Here is a 17,553-nt window from a genome sequence, read left to right on the forward strand (position 1 = left end):
AAAGAAAGAAATATCTGACTGGTCCCATGGGGGTTTGAGATGGTGCCAAAACAATCGGGTAGTGTTACTGAAACTACTATTAGAAAACAAACAATAATATAGTCACTTATATTGTCTAATTTTTCACTTTCCCACTATCTCAGAATGCTTATGATGGCAAATGCATCTTTTCCCAAGCTGGATCAGTTGGTTTAAGGATAGTGCTGAGAGGCTATTACAGATTTCAAACAGAGCAAACTGTGTCACTAACGTTTCTAATCCTATCAGCTGTCATGACCCGTATTTGTTGTTAGATGAAGAACTGGGTTAGGATATGCATGTCATTGGTTTAATATAAACCTACTGCCATGATTAGAAAAAAGTTATAGAACTTATGATATGTATCAACCAATTCCTTTTTTAAACATAGTAGATAGCCTGATTTAGAGATATACAAAGCTTATCACATGTCAATTCTTTTGTTGTACCTTAGCAACATAGCCAATGGGATTATTTCATTTAAAGTGGTAGAAACTTCATTTGGTTTTCTATCAATAAAGCTTCATAACATAGTTTTAAAATATTTGGTAAGCACAATAAATGCACATGTAAAGATGCAGGCATATTGTTGTACATCCCAGAGAATAGTCACCAAATACATACATTTTTATGTCAAGTTGTAAAACTTGAGAGCAAAAGAGATCAGCCTGAACAGAGTCCTATGTAAAGCAGGATTTCCCCCCTTAGTAATGACTGATTTCTGTCTGTTCTCTCCTAAAATGATTGATTACTGGGACTCTGCTTTTTGACTCACTCTTTAGCACAGGAAATATTGCTGATACTGATACTTATCTCATGTGCACGTTTGCTGTGTATATGTAAACTTTTGCAGCGGAGCTATGAGCAGGAAGATGTTGAGTATTACAATCCCTGAAGAAAACCGTTACGTGTGTCCCTCACTACTCTCCCTTTCTTATGGGAGGGTGAGTGTACTCTTATACACATATATGTAATGGGATTTATACTTAATGGAGTTTGAATGCTGATTACTAATGAATTTTATAGATACAAATCAAGGCTTGAGTGCATTGTGTTACATCTGTTTGTTTCACGCCTTTGACTCACTCTTGTGCTGGGCCCACTAGCAGCCCTCCTTCTGTCTACCTTTTGAAGTCACACCAGTCCCCAACAAGAACTGACGGTACTCTTCTTTGGCACAGACCACCTGGTGGCCCACGGCAGGATGGCAGAAAAGGAGGCCCGTCGCAAGTTCAAACAGATCGTTGCAGCCGTGTATTTTTGTCACTGTCGGAACATTGTTCATCGTGATTTAAAAGCTGAAAATTTGCTCCTGGACGCCAATCTGAATATCAAGATAGCAGGTGAGAAGTGTGCTGAGGATGTGCAATGGGCATAAAGGAGCTTTTCCTTCAAGGTTCTTAAAGCAAGAAATTGTCTTGTTTCTATCTATTCAGAAAGAAGGATTGTGAAAAGGATTTTGTGTGTGCATGGCTTGAAAATGAATAAACTTTCAGAATACACTTATGTAAATTTTTCTCATAGTTTCTGATGCAACTAGGTTGGGGAGAAAAAAGAAAAAGTGATTTTTAAATAAGGAATACAACATAGAATAAAGTAGTAAAAAGATCTCATAAAACTGTGTGCCCACCCTCACTTGAGAAGGTTGATTTGTATCATTGCTGATACAGAGCATGCTTATTCTTAAGACTGTGGTTTTAAGAATAGATCTTATCGTGGTTTAAAGGCAGTCCATCTCTTTTCATCCTCAAATTTCATTCATCTGCTCGTCTGACAGTGCCTGAAAAAGCACTTTTCACTGCCTCAGTCTCCTCATACTTCAGTTTTAGTAAACTGCCAGCATTTGCCTAACCAATGCAAGCTCACCACCTATTGATAGAAGAAAGTGACTGCAATCTATATGGAAACTATAGATATGAAAATAAGCCATTTTTGTTTTCTGGCAGTTTTTGGCATTACATTTTATGTCCCTCATCTCCCAGGTGAAAAAGGAAGGGAGTCTCATATAGAAAACAGAAGTGTAGCTAGACTATAACTGTCTTGAAAAACCTAAGTAAGAAGCAGTTCTAAAGATCTCCCTCCTTAACCAGATGGTAATTCAGAATTCAAGTTTATATTATAATGAGAGGTCAGAGTCCCTGTATGTAGGTTGGTGATTCTTCTGACAGTTTCTTTGGTGTCATAACTGCCCACTTTCCAGGCTCTGCTTTCACTTCCTTGGAATTCACCTAGCCTTATGTTTATCTGAGTTGGGCTGATTAGAACTTTTCAGCTGTGAGCTCTTTGAGTCCTGTATTTGCTCAATATACAGTAGACAGGAATTAGATACTTTTTTTTTCTTACATGAAATTCAGTTTTTCCTTTGCCCTTATGTCTGTTTTATATTCTTTAATGCTCTCTAGATGCTGACCATTCTCACAGAGGCTGGGCAGGGGGAAAGGCCTCACAGTTTCAAACCCTCTTTTGTCATTATTGTAGCTTCAGCTGAATTAATGATAACAATACTACTAAGCTTCACAATCCTTAAAAGTATAGTAAAATGTTGTGTTAATTATCTATTCTGATATAACAAATGACCGCACACTTTGTGGCTTGAAGCAATATAAGTGTATTGTCTTCCAGCCCTGGAGGTCCGAAATCTGGAGTAAGTCGCGTGGGGCTGAAGTCACGGTGGGGTGGGGCTGGCTCCATCTAGAGGCTTTTGGGGGATTCGTGTCCTTCCCTTCGTCAGCTTCTGGAGTCCTTCTGTGTTCCTTGGCTCCAGCCCTTTTCTCGCATCACTCTTCCGCCTCCTGTTTCCATCGTCACATCTTTCACTCCTTATCTGTTCCCCCTTTTTCCCTCTTGAAAGGACCCTTGTGACTATATTGGGCCCTCCAGGATGGTCTCTCCTGCTCAAGATCCTTAACCTGGTGACCTCCCTGATAGTCCAGTGGCTAGGACTTCACACTCCGGTGCAGGGGCCCACTGGCTAGGAAACCAGATCCCACAGGTCGCAACAAAGAGGGAAGATCCCAATGCCACAACCAAGAGCAGCACAGCCAAATAAATGATAAATAAATAAAGTTTTTAATGAGTAAATAAATGGAAAAAAAAAAAGATCCTTTTTTTAATAAATGAAGTTTAAGATCCTTGACTTAATCCTGTCTGCGAAAATACGTAACACATTCACAAGTTCCACGGATTAGGACAGGGACATCTTTGAAGGGCTGTCATTCAGCCAGCCACAAATGTCATTGTAGGGCTCTTTGGATTGGTAATTAAGGTAGTGAGTAAAAAAAGGCCCAGGGTTTCTGCCAGTCTTATTCTACTGACCAAAGACCAAGAAAAAATTGTTACGTGTTTTTGTTCTTGATTTTGAATTTAGAACCATTTTGGTTTAGTTAAGGGCAATTTGCCCTAGAGAAGGAAATGGCAACCCACTCCAGTGTTCTTGCCTGGAGAATTCCATGGAGAGAGGGGCCTGGTGAGCCCCAGTCCCTGGGATCACAGAGAGTTGGATACAACTGTGTGACTAACATACACACACACACACACACACACACACACACGGGCAATTTGCATGGTTTTTAATTTTTGCATTGAAAAGCCAGGTGTTAAAGCAGGGATTGGTGACAACTGAATTTAGGGTCTCTACTGACAAATATTTGGATAAGGAGATTTTTTTAAAGCTTTCTTTGTTAAACCCATGTAGTCACAATATGAGTTTCTACCTGCTGATGTGTAATTAGACTCCTAGGGATGCTGGCATTCAGCTTTGGGCTGTGTATTAATCCATATGTTTTGGCAGGATTTTTGCTTTGTTCACTTAAAGTCTCTGTTTTCGTTGTTTGTTTTCGCCGCAAAGCAGAGAATCAATGAGCGTGATGGTTCTGTGCTCTTACAGCTATCGGACGTTGCCTTTGCGTTCTTTCCTGCATGCCGTCCCCACTCAGTTTCTCAGTTGTTGCCCAAGCTTCTCTCCCTACACACGTTAGATAGAATGCCCATTCTCACCTCCCAAGCCTTCTCTGAGCTCAGGTGACCGGGGGAGAAGTGCTTCTCACTGAAGCTGACCACAGCATGGCTAGTTTCGGAGAGGCGTGTTGCATGGTTGTGACGGGACACAGTCAGGTAAGTAATGAAATCAGTTTTTATTCTCAAAGCCCAGAGTAACTTTCAGATCCTTGATCTTTTCAATAGTCTTTTTGACAAATTATTGTAAGTCTTGGTAAGAAAGAACTACCATATAAAAAGAAACACATGAGAAAGAAAGGAGGATTTTTTTTTGTTTTATTTAAAATATTGTTAGTCTTAGGCACCTCATTTAAAAAGAATCATATATGTTATAGTAGCAAATTAACATGGAATTAATAAAAATTCAGATTAGGAAATCTAAGGAGTGTGTTTTCCTTATGTCAATATTTATGTAGTGGTTTATTTTTTTTATTGGCATATAATTGCTTTACAATGTTATGTTAGTTACTGCTATATAAGGAAGTGAATCAGCCATTTGCATACATACATCCCCTCCCTCTTGAATGTCCCTCGCACCCCCTCATTCCACCCCTCTAAGTCATCAAAAAGCTGAGCTGCCTGCACTGCGCAGCTGCTCCCCACCAGTTCTCTGTTCTGCACACGGTGGCGCATGTGTGTCCATGGCCGTGTCTATATGTCATTGCTACTCTCCCAGATTGCCCCGCCCTCCCCTTCCCGCCCTGTGTCCACATTTCCATTATTTATACCTAGTGGTTTTGATGAAAAGGTCATGTATCCTCTTCAAAAATAGATGAATAAGTTGTTCTAGGGATGTTTGTGTTTGCAGGAATTTGTTTACTTTTTCTATGAAGTAATGTGACAGTTTACATGTAATACTCTTGGTACTACTGTAAAAATCTAGTAAGTGTAAAAGCCCGTATTTGCCCTCTTCAACAGAATATGTGTTTCCTGGACACGAGAGGTAAATTTCAGTTACAGGCATTAAAAGATTCAACATCAGTCCATGGTTTAAGAGTTTTTGTGATTAAACTCTTAGCTGTGAATTGTTATTCTACACTAGTTCTAGAGAGAATGAAGCCCAGGTGAATACTTTGTTGTCTTTCTGGTTTTAGAATTTAAAAAGGCTTCTTCTTAATGCTGGTCACAAACCTGTCTTCTGTAGGATTATTTGAAAGATGTTTCTATCATTAGCAATCCAGAATAAGCATTGATTGTTTTCAGAATAAAGAATTTTATTTCTGAAAGACAGAACTGCCAAGTCTAAGAATTTTTAGTGGATATCTACAATCTTCACGGTTCTTAACAAACTGTGTTTTTTATGTTCTTTATGTTCCACTATCATGGAACAGGGAAAAGAAGGCTGAGAACATACTCCCACCCTCAAGAATTTACAGTCTTATTTGGGCAGCAAATGCGTAGACTACAATGAAATTATGCCCTATGTATATAAAAAGTGGGCTTTCCCAGTGACTCAGTGGTAGAGAATCCACCTGCTAGTGCAGGAGATGCAAGAGATGTGGGTTTGATCCCTGGGTTGGGAAGATTGGTAAGATCCCCTGGAGAAGGGAATGGCAACCCATTCCAGTGTTCTTGCCTGGAGAATTCCGTGGACAGAAGAACCTGGCAGGCTACAGTCCATGGGGTCGCAGAGTTGGACATATCTAAGGGGCTGAAGACAAGCACATATAAAAAGTACTTTGCAAGGCATTTTCACACATATCATTTAGTTTCATATTTGGCATACAAGTATAGCTTGTTTAGAAAACTAGAGTTTCCAAAAGACCTTTAACTTGCTAAAACTTTGAATTTCTTTTAAAGAGCATTCATGCAAAGCCCTTTCTTGTATAGAGTTCATCGCTGGGAAAAGAGTAGGTTTCTTGGTCTCTAATCTTTCCCTTTTCTCGCCTCAGATGTGTGAGGACCACAGAGGAGCAGATGCCAGATAGGGGAGGCACAGCATGGCTCCCGCAGCACATCCTCATATCCCTGGGTGACAGCATGGTCAACAGCTACCAAATTACAGTTTGATACAATAGCGAGAGATGTTACATAGCACGTTGTGATTCATTATCATGTTAATTGTATAGTCCAGTTACCACAGAGTTCAGAGGATGAAGAAACCACTTGAGTTTGCAAAATTCCATTAGATAACAACTGCCCCCGGCACTGTCAGCAGCTCCTGCTTACTGTTTGACTCCCACTGCCTTGCACCTGTGCTGCAGTGGGTGCTCAAGAGCTCTGTGGGTCTGAACTTTATGTGGCAGTGATGAGGACAGAATCATCCTTTTGAGAATGTAGCCCTTGAGGTGAGTCTTAAAGGATGAGCAGACTTCTTTAAGGATAGATGTCGAGGAGAGAATGCCAATAGGATCAGCAAATGTTAATAGAGCACATGCTGTGTGCAGACCTTGGGGATGCAGCAGCAGGTAAAATAGTCCCTCGGAACTAACATTCTGATGGCAGAAGATAGACAGTAAACACGTGAACAAATGAGCTCTCATAGGGCTTCCCTGGTGGTCCAGTGGTTAAGACTCCACGATGCCAGTGCAGCGGGGAGGGGGGTGGGGGTTGGTTGATCCTTGGTTAGGAACTGAGATCCCACATACCATGAGACCCAGCCCCCCAAAAATTTTTTTTAATAAATAAAAAAGTTCTCATAAGGACTTGTGAAAGTGGTAAAATGACTTGTGGGAGGATAAGCAGGACAGGCACAGCCTTCCAAACAGAAGGAAGAGCAAGGCCAAGGCCTGAGTGAGGTGACGGTAACATGTTTAGGGGATAAGAGACAGGTTTGCATGGCTGGAGATGATAAATAAGGTGGGGAGTGGAAGGATGAAGTGAGAGAGCTGGCACGGGCCAGTTCACGTGGGGCGCTGTGCACATGGTGAGGATTGGGGGGTTATTTTGGTTACAATGGGAACCTGAGCTGGAGCAGCGTGAATAGCAGTAGGATGCACACAGCGTGTCTGCAGAAAAGCTTGGCGAGAGGGAAGACTTGAGGAGGGGAGGCATGCCTGAGAACGTGGGGAGGGGTGGTATTTATACTGGATTGCGAGATTGTTTGACTTCTAGGCTTAATAAATCAGACTCAGGGTGGATAAGGGGAAAAAAAAGTGAGAGTAGGAAGAGGAGACAGGAAGGCAATAGGAAGATCAGTTCAAAGCCTGTGCAATGCATACAGCCGATTCATGTTGCTGTGCAGCAGAAACTAACACAACATCATAAAGCACTGTAAAAGTGTACTCTAAAAAAGAAATAAAATTTTAAAAGAGGAAGCAAAAGCTCATACTGGGGCAGTGGGATGTAGCTTTATCTAATTATCCCTCGTCTGTAAGGTGCCGCTTCAGATATCTGCCTTTTCCCAGAGATATCCATGCTCTTGTGTATTTCCTCCCCTAGACTGTAAGCAGGGGAGTTCCCACACTCATTTCTGTTACGTGTTCCTCAGTGGTCTAACATAGTAGGTGCTCAGTAAATAAGTGTTTGTTGAATGGGGGTGGGTGGGGTGGGGAAGGCCTGTGAAATGGTAAGATTCCGCATACAGGTGGTGGTGGTGGACCTGGGAAGGAAGAAAAGGGCAGCAAACACGAGAGATGCAAGCGAGGAAGAGTCTGGGACTGGGTAACCAGTCACACAACCGGGCCAGGAAGAGGGAGCTTGCAGTCAGTGTTTGTTTAGAAATAGAGAAATCAGATTTCCTTATTGACGGATTATATTAAGCTATCAAAGAAGTCTGCTATTGCCTTATTTTTAACAGTTGACGCACTGCTGTTTGAAAGTAATTTAATTCTTGTCCCTAGAAACTAAGTAGAGAAATTTCTAGATTTATAAAAGATTGCCTAAATGTAGCTGGCTTATTCCATGAAGCAAAGTTATTTGAAATACTCAGACGCTATGAGAATGTTTTGAAAATTGTGGAAACTTTTTTTTTTTTTAACCTAAGGAAGTTGGAAACTTTTTTCTTTAAATGTCAACTCCCAGAATGGCCTCCATGAGATGGTTTCCACTCCGGTGTTATTGTTTTAGTTGGCAATCAGTAGACAGCAAAGATCTGAAGTTCAGCTACAGCAAAGCCAATATTTTGGAAAGAATTTCCACAGTGCATGGATTTAAGGTACTGTGGAAATTTTTGACCTTTAATGCAGTGAGATCTAGACTACTTTATGTTTTAAAAGTGAGAAATGAAAACATTTGGTAATAACTTCATTGACCTTTCACCCCCAGCATGAATATACTGAGATATAGTCCTACAAGAAAAAATAAAGGTTGGAAACCTTGGTTTCTGAGACTCCTTCCATAGCCTGGTGATTGAGAATATCCCCGAGAGGTCAGAAAAAGTAGTTATGCAATATTCATCATATCACTCCCAAATTTTATGTCATGGTACTAACACCCTTTATTTCGGTAACCTTTCAGTACACCTCCCTGGTAGACAGGGAGTAAATTGAGACTCAGGCCATGTAACTTTCCCAAATTTGGGTCCTAATGGAGCCTAGGAGTAGTAACACCTCACCCGGTACTCACACCCTGAAATGGTGAGGACTCTCAACTAGCAGGGCTAAGCAGCCGTCATGTATATTGACCCTTGAGAAAATGCAGTTGGGGGAATTCTCTCTTCTGAATCATATTCCTAAGACTGGAACTTCACTATGAAATATTAATGTACTTTCATTCAAAAGGTGTTTCAGGTACACATAGTTGATTTTTGACAAAAACTCTGTGAAGTTAAAATTTAAGTGAGCAGATTTTTGTCAGTCATAGTTCTGGGTTATAAGTATAAGGTCTTGTTGATCTTGAAAAGTGATTGCATCTTGCTAGGATCAAAACCAATTTTCTGTTTTGGGGGTTTTATTAACAATAGCTATGCTACCAGTACAAAGCATTACCTCTCAGATTTTACCACTGGTTTTCCTAACACAGAGATGAACTCACACAGGCTGGGGGGCAAGTTGGGAGCTGGTTACATAGTCTGAAATTGCTCACTTTGTAAATCACATGCTTTATCTTTAAATTCATGCACATTTTGTATCCTCCTCAATGTTGTATCTACATTTGTTTTAATATTAAAATTATTCAACTTTATTTAACATAGGGAAAAAAATTGATATTCCCAGAAGATGTATTTTATTTGGCTTATAGTTTCACATAACTCTTGGCATACTTCAGCGTTATGCCTAGAACACGCAGACGTGAACCAGTTTAAGAAATGGAGAAGAAAGAATTTCTTCCCCAACTTTAGGTTCCTCTTACACAAACTCCTATTAATTGCAGGTCATTCATTTGGGGGATAATTGTGTGTGCGTGTTAGATGCTCAGTCACGTCCAACTGTTCAGGACTCTGTTGACTGTAGCTTACTAGACTCCTCTGCCCATGGAAAAGTACTGGAATGGGTTGCCATTCCCTTCTCCAGGGAATCTTCCCAACCCAGGGATTGAAGCCAGATATCCTACACTGCAAGCAGATTCTTTACTGAGCCACCATTAGTGGTAAATAAATGGGGTAGTGGTTTAGATCTCCCAACTCTTACATGGCATGGTTTGAGAGCCTTTGACAGTAAAGCAAGTGAGTCCACCTGCTGGCTAGGAGCCAAGGAGCCTGCTTGTGACTCAGTCGTCATGGTTATTGCTCAGTTGAAGTGGTTGGGCACCCTTGATAGTGTTGACCAATGTGCGGTTTTTCATCAAATTTTGTTAGATTTACATGGACTATTGGATAGTATATAAAGTATAAGGAACATTTATGTTAAAAATTTAATGAGGATGGAAATGATAATTCTACAATGTCTCAAGACAAACCTTGCCTAATTCATGGATTATCTTCATTGATGACAGATCTTTTATAGATGTTGCTAGGTATTCAAGAGCTAAGATTTTTATATATATACACACACATGGACACATATAATATCTAGTTTGCTTTATTGGGAATAAAGACTGCCCACATTATTGTGTATTATTTGCAAAGAAGTGCTAAACTTGCTTATCCATTTTACCATTTAAAAACAAACTATGGAAATAATTTAGATAATAGGGTTTAGTTTTTAGGTTAAAAAATGTAAGAATTCCGAATACAAGATCATGACAAGTTTCTGACCATTTGAATCTCAATTTATAATCTCAACATATGGAGCTTCCCAGGTAGTGCAGTAGTCAAATCCAGTTGCCAGTGGAGGAGCCACAAGAGACACAGTTTCGATTCCTGAGTCAGGAAGATCCCCTGGAGAAGAAAATGGCAAACCACTGCAGGATTCTTGCCTGGGAAACCCCATGGACAGAGGAGCCTGGTGGGCTGTAGTCCATGGGGTTGCAAAGAGTCGGACACAACTGAGCACACACGCATGCACAACCTCAGTGTATTGGTGACTTCCAAACTACATGTATCAATTTTAGATAAATACTTTTTTTATATAATTTAAATACATTAATGAGTCATTTGTTAAATGGGCAAAACAGTTTTCCTTGAATAATATTATAGTGAACTTTTATTTTTTTATTGAAAGATGATTACTTTACAACATAGTTTATTGTTTATCCATCCTGTATATAATAGCGTGCATCTAATTCTAATCCCAAACTCCCAATCCATTCTACTTAGTTTCTAGGTGACAATTTAGAGTCTTATAGGTGATCATACCAACTTTTCTCCAAAAGTAGCTTTCTGTGTATCAGATTATATGTCTTAACTTTTAATTTGGAAAATATTATTTTTGTACCTATATACTATATTTCTATTTGGTGTCTTTAGTTTTTGTTGAGAATTTAAGGGGACCTTAATTCATTATGGTCTGTAAAAGGTGCTAAAAATTTGTGTAGTGTACTCACCTATCAGTATTAGAAACTTACTTGATTGAATGATTGGACTTTTATTTTTCTAAGTGATATGATTTAGAATTATGACTATAATAATATGCATAAATGTTTCCAGGAATTCCAATGGATATTGTTTGTAGGTCTTACAGAAAGTGTCTTAGTACAACTCTTTGCTATATACGCCTACTCTGTACTAGAGTTTGATGAAAAGGTCTTATGTTTTGTGGGGTTATTGTTGTTTAGTCACTCGGTTATGTCCGACTCTTTGCGACCCCATAGACTGCAGCACGCCAGGCTTCCACGTCCTTCACCGTCTCCCGGAGCTTGCTCAAATGCATGTCCATTGAGTCAGTGATGCCATCCAGCCATCTCCTTCTGCCTTCAATCTTTCCCAGCATCAGGGTCTTTTCAAATGATTCAGTTCTCTGCATCAGGTGGCCAAAGTATTGGAGTCTCAGCTTCAGCATCAGTCCTTCCAGTGAATATTCAGGACTGATTTCCTTTAGGATTGATTGATTGGATCTCCTTGCAGTCCAAGGGACTCTCAAGAGTCTTCTCCAACACCACAGTTCAAAGCATCAATTCTTCAGCACTCAGCCTTCTTTATGGTCCAGTTCTCAACTCTCACGTCCATATGGTCCAACTCTCACATCCATATGTTTTGTTGGGGGAGGGTTATGTTTCATGAGAAGGGTAGTGCTATCTATAATAGAGTGGAGAGGGTTTATTTGTTATTTCATTTAAAAATAACCAAGTTCAGTTTTCCTAACTGCTGAGATATTTTAACGCTTTGAGGGAAAATGCATGTCATTCATTGAAAATACCCATGTAATGTTGGTCCAGCAATTTTGTTTTTAAACTTTAATTTTCCACAGAGATAGCATACTGCATAGACACCTAGTGCTGGGAAGTTACAGAGCGTCAGGAGATTCCTAAGGTTAAGTGATGGGTGCAGAGGAGCCTCATATGTGGTGTAATCTAGAAGTGGCCACAGAATAGCCCTTTAATAGCTCTCTAACACGTTCCAAGAAGGTACATATATTCTCTCAGTCTCCTGAGAATTATCTCTCGCCTCCTTCAATTCTGACCTCTGGTTTCTTAAACTAAGTCAACGCCCACCCGCCTTCCAGAAGCTGATTACTTGATTTTTTTTTTTCCCATGAAGAAATTTCTCTTGAGTATAAATGCTCAGGCTGTGAGTCAGTAGTTTTTGGCATTACTTCCCTATTAGCTCCTAGTTAGGAAGTTCAGCCAGAGGTTGGAGGGATTGCTAAACACAGGACTTCCCAAGACCCGTTTTTAAGAGCAAACTAATATGGAGACTCCTGGGAACTTAGAATTTGGTCACTACCAATATTCTGAGATCTGCACAGTTGACTCTTGTTGTGTTCAATTCCAGATAAAGCGTTTGGGCCACATGATTCCTAGGCTAGTGATGTTGTGCAGGAAAAGCGTGATTTGTGCCATGTGCAGAAGGAAAATGGCGGCCCACGCTAGTGCTCTTGCCTGGAGAATCCCACGGATGGAGGAGCCTGGTAGGCTACAGTCCACAGGGTTGCAAAGAGTTGGACACGACTGAGCAACTTCACTTCACTTTACTTCTATCTTAGTAGTCCATGTAACAGTCTGAATCCCATTTATAAAGTGTTCTTTCACAGGTCTTAATCTTTGGTTCTTCAAGTCATTTTTAGCTTGTACACTCGACAGCTTGTGGCCCCTACCCTGTACTTATTAGTCCATTGAGAAGTTAATCAAGGGCCAGAATTATTTATATTCTTGATCTTTGTCTCTAGTTATAAGTGCAGCGTTGGGGTTATAAGTTTTCAGAAACTTTCAGATTTTAAAACGCAAAGGATCTAGTCACGGTATTTTCTGGTGAGGTTGTTTATTCAGGATACATAGTTATTTTCCCACTTCGCTTTTTTCCTCTGCCCCATACTTACTTCCCACAGCGAGGGAATGAGATGAAGCGCGAGTCTGGGAGGCGTTGGCTGTCGCTTGCAGCTGTGCTGCCGTCCACCTTCACAGACACTGCCACCCTGTGGGACTGGCTGCAGCCTAGCCCTAATCTGTTCCATCTGCTTTGGGTTTCTCCTTGGTTAGCCAGAAAAGAAGTCAAGGGCATTGCTCTGAGGTGGTAGACCAAATAAGAAGATTTCCTGTTGCAGTCAATTGTCCTGATTTTTAAATTCATGCCACCCGTTGCCTCTTTCCCCTTACCACACAGACACACCCCTTTGATGATGTACTTCCTTTTAGGGCCACTGTATCACTGCCCCATATAGCCCCAGGCTCCTGATCTTGCCTAGAACAAAGGATTTCAAGTCTCAAACTGGATAGTAAAGCTCTGGCATTTAAACCATCCCTAGAAGACAGGCATATGGTTCAAATTAAAGTCTGCTGCTCTGTATTAAGAGAAGGGGATGTAAGATACCATTCAAGCCTGCAAACAAATGCTAACCAACCAGGGTGTTCAGGGCTTGGAAAAGAGACTTAACCAGTTATGTTAGGAGCCACTTGTGAGTAGAGAAATAAATGACCGTAGGCCACATGAAGAGAACAGCTCCACCCATATGGCTTCTGTTGTGTGGGGGGTGAGTATTTAGGGGGTGAGTATTTACTTTAACCAGTTTCTTCTCTTGTTTCTCCCTTTCCTTCTGTAACTCTTTAGAATATTCATCATTTTAATATTGAATCTGTAAGTCATAATTTTCTTCTTATTGCTAGTAAATAAAGAGTAAAGGACATAAAAGTATCTTTATGGCATCTTTATACCTGAGAATTTTCTAAAACTGCTCAGTGTTTTAGTTCTTATTATTAAAGGCTTTATATTAAAAAAAATTTTTTTAATATATTATTTATTTATTAGGCTGGGCCAGGTCTTAGTTGTGGCACACAAACTCTTAGCTGCTGCATGTGGGATCTAGTTCCCTAACCAGGGATCGAACCTGGACCACCTGCATTGGGAGCACAGAGTCTTAGCCACAGAACCACCAGGGAAGTCCCTAAAAAATTTTTAATGTGAAGTACTAAAGCAATAATATAAGTATACTATAGGAAATTTAAACAGCAACAAAAGATTTTTAAGTTTTCAAACTGGAATCCTACCTTAAAACTATCATTATCATTTTGAATGCATTTTTTTTCTATGAATTTTTTAATAGTTGTAATCACTGTATGTACCATTTTAAATGTGTTTTTTATCTTTCATATTATGTCAAACATTTTCCCTATGCTGCTCCCTATAGTCATTTTTAGTGCTTGTGTATCAAGTAGGTATTCTGTCATTAATTTCTCCCATATTGTTGTGAGAGCACAGAAAGTCTGATAGGGTTTTCTTGTCCACTCTCCCTTCCTTTCTTTGACATTTGTCAGTGCACTGGAGACCTGGGTTCGATCCTTGGGTTGGGAAGATCCGCTGGAGAAGGGAAGGGCTACCCACTCCAGCATTCTGGCCTGGAGAAAAGAGTTGGACACAACTGAGCGACTTTCACCTTCAAAACTGCAAAATATATATATACTTAACCTAGGAAAGTATATGTACTTTCCTTGGAGAAGGAAATGGCAACCCGCTCCAGTACTCTTGCCTAGAAAATTCCATGGATGTAGGAGCCTGGTGGGCTACAGTCCATGGGGTGGGTCACAAAGAGTCGGACACGACTTCACAACTTCATGAACCTTGGAACGTGCACCAAACGTGATCTCTTCTTTGCCTTAAGTCTCTGTGTTACTTTTGTTGTTGCTGTTGTTTTTATCCCTGTGGACATTGCCCCACTTCTGCGTCTCCCTACCTGACGCACCCATGCTCTCCATCCTGCACTGTGTGAACAGAGCCTGCGACGCTGTGGTTTATTTTACTTGTGCCCTGGGTTAGAATACTCCCAGGCTGACATGAACTGGGGCCATACAGCACTTCATATTGGACGATAGTTCTGGAAAGCTAAAATAAGGTAGTGGCTGAATACAAAGTGCCTGAGGTGGTAAAGGAATGCCTCTGCACATCTACTGGCTTCTTACCTCTGAGACTTGAGTAATTGAAAAGTTATCGTCAGAAAAAAAATCAGTTCAATTTAGTCACTCAGTCGTGTCCATCTCTTTGCAACCTCATGGACTGCAGCATACCAGGCCTCCCTGTCCATCACCAACTCCCAGAGTTTACCCAAACTCATGTCCATTGAGTCAGTGATGCCATCCAGCCATCTCATCCTCTGTCCCCTTCTCCTCAGAAAAAAAAATATACAGCACTATTTACAATATCTAGGACATGGAAGCAACCTGAATTTCCATTGATAGAGGAATGGATAAAAAAGATATGATATATATGTGTGTATATATAATAGAATATTACTCAGCCATAAAACAATGAAGTAAAGTCATTTGCAGCAACATGGATGGGCTTTCAGATTATCATACTGAGTGAAGTAGGTCAGGCAGAGAAAAGCCAAGTATCATATGATATTGCTTATATGTGGAATCTAAAAAAATGTGACAAATGAACCTATTTACAAAACAGAATAGAGTTATAGATGTAGGAAACAAATTTATGGTTGCCAATGGGAAAATGCAGCAGGGAGGGAAAGTTGGCCATATGGAAGGAAAAGAAGGAAAATGTAAATCTCCTTAGTGTTGTTCTTTGTTGGCAGCTCTTGTCCAGTTAAGGGAGTTGGTGACAGTATAGATAAAAATGTTTAAAATGAATTTTTAAACTATTTATAAGTAATGTGTCTTAGTCCATTCAGGCTGCAGTAATAAAATACTGCAGACTAAGTGGCTTATAAGCAACAGAAATTTACTGCTCACAGTTCAAGGCTTGGAGATTCACACTCAGGTAAGAAAAACAGCCTGATCCCTCCCCTCCTGAGCCATGTGGATAATGGAGCTTAGAGCCAATGAAATGGTCCCTAAGGGCAAAAAATAGAAGTAGAGGAGAAAAAAGGATCCTATTGTTTTCTTTGCTTATTATGAAATATCATGTATATAAACAGAAATGTACATTAACCACATGTGTACACTTTAATGAATCTCTATAAAGCAAACACCTGTGCAAATTACTACACAGGTCAGAAAATAGATAATGTAATTAGCTGGGCACCCTGTTACAACCTTATTCTTCCCCCATGGGGTAACTCTGTCTTGATAGTCATGTTAATCATTTCTTTGCTTGACAGTTTTTTTAAAAGTAGTTTTTACCACCTGTGCAATATATCTTTCAGAAGTTTGGTTCCAAGAGGTGCCATTTATATTGAATGTAATGTGCAGTGGGCCCATCCTGAATATAGTTTGCTCATTTTTGAACTGTGTATCAGTGGAATCATGCTGAATATATGACTTTGTGTTTTATTTCACACAACACTGTTTGCAAGATTTACCCATGTCTGTATAGCTAGGATTTATTCTTTTCTATTTCTATCTAGTATTCCATGATAGAAGTATACCACAAGTTAGTTTTCCATTTTATCCCTGGATGGATATTTGGATTGCTTTCAGTTTGAAGCTTTTACTGTTGCAATCTTGCAATGAATATTGCACTCTTAAACATCCCATTGCATTTTTAAACATCTAAGAGTCTAGACTGAGGAGTAATGTTTCCAGGTTGTACTGTATAAATGTTTTCAGATTTCACTGAGTGTTATTAAACCAGTCTGTCAATTTGTGTGAGTTCCCGTTGCTGCATTTGTCCTCACCAGTGCTGGGCTTTTTTTTTTTTTTTTTTTTAATTGAACCATAGTTGATTCACAAGACCTTCTAGAACTAACACCCAAGAAAGATATCCTTTTCACTATAGGGAACTGGAATGCAAAAGTAGAAGTCAAGAGATACCTGGACTAATAGGCATATTTGGCCTTGGAGTACAGAATGAAGCGGGGCAAAGGCTGATAGAGTTTTGCCAAGAGAACACACTGGTCATAGCAAATACCCTCTTCCAACAACACAAGAGAAGACTCTACATATGGACATCACTAGATGGTCAATATTGAAATCAGACTGATTAAATTCTTTGCAGCCAAAGATGGAGAAGTTCTATACAGTCAGCAGAAACAAGACCGGGAGCTGACTGTGCCTCAGATCATGAACTCCTTATTGCCAAATTCAGACTTAAACTGAAGAAAGTAGGCAAAACCACTAGACCATTCAGGTATGAACTAAATAAAATCCTTTATGATTATACAGTGGAAGTGACAAATAGATTCAAGGGGTTAGATCTGATGGACAGAGTGCTTGAAGAACTGTGGACAGAGGTTCGTGACATTGTACAGGAAGCAGGGATAAGACCATCCCCAAGGAAAAGAAATGCAGAAAGGTCAAATGGCTGTCTGAGGAGGCCTTACAAATTGCTGTGAATAGGAGAGAATCGAAAGGCAAAGGAGAAGAGGAAAGATATACCCATTAGAATGCAGAGTTCCCAAGACTAGAAAGGAGAGATAAGAAAGCCTTCTTCAGTGATCATAGAAATCTCTTCAAGAAAATTAGAGATACCAAGGGAACATTTCATGCAAAGATGGGCACAATAAAGGACAGAAATGGTATGGGCCTAACAGAAGCAGAAGATATTAAGAAGAGGTGGCAAGAATACACAGAAGAACTATACAAAAAAGATCTTCATGACCCTGATAATCATAATGGTGTGATCACTCACCTAGAGCTAGACATCCTGGAATGCAAAATCAAGTGGGCCTTAGGAAGCATCACTATGAACAAAGCTAGTGGAGGTGATGGAGTTCCAATTGAGCTATTTCAAATCCTAAA

At 40.0% G+C, this 17,553-nt stretch overlaps 1 protein-coding gene across 4 annotated transcripts in view; it reads left to right on the top strand.

The window, feature by feature from the left end:
• The window catches only part of SIK3 (SIK family kinase 3), a 264,012-nt gene that overhangs the window by 183,325 nt on the left and 63,134 nt on the right, over positions 1-17,553 (top strand). For all 4 annotated transcript variants that reach the window (XM_006056875.4, XM_025266844.3, XM_006056876.4 and 1 more), the window contains exon 4: positions 1,200-1,361. In XM_006056875.4, coding sequence (XP_006056937.2) covers positions 1,200-1,361 — 162 coding nt within the window. The remainder of the gene's footprint in view (positions 1-1,199; positions 1,362-17,553) is intronic.

The sequence above is a fragment of the Bubalus bubalis genome, chromosome 16 (assembly GCF_019923935.1).
Source record: "Bubalus bubalis isolate 160015118507 breed Murrah chromosome 16, NDDB_SH_1, whole genome shotgun sequence".
NCBI lineage: Eukaryota > Metazoa > Chordata > Mammalia > Artiodactyla > Bovidae > Bubalus > Bubalus bubalis.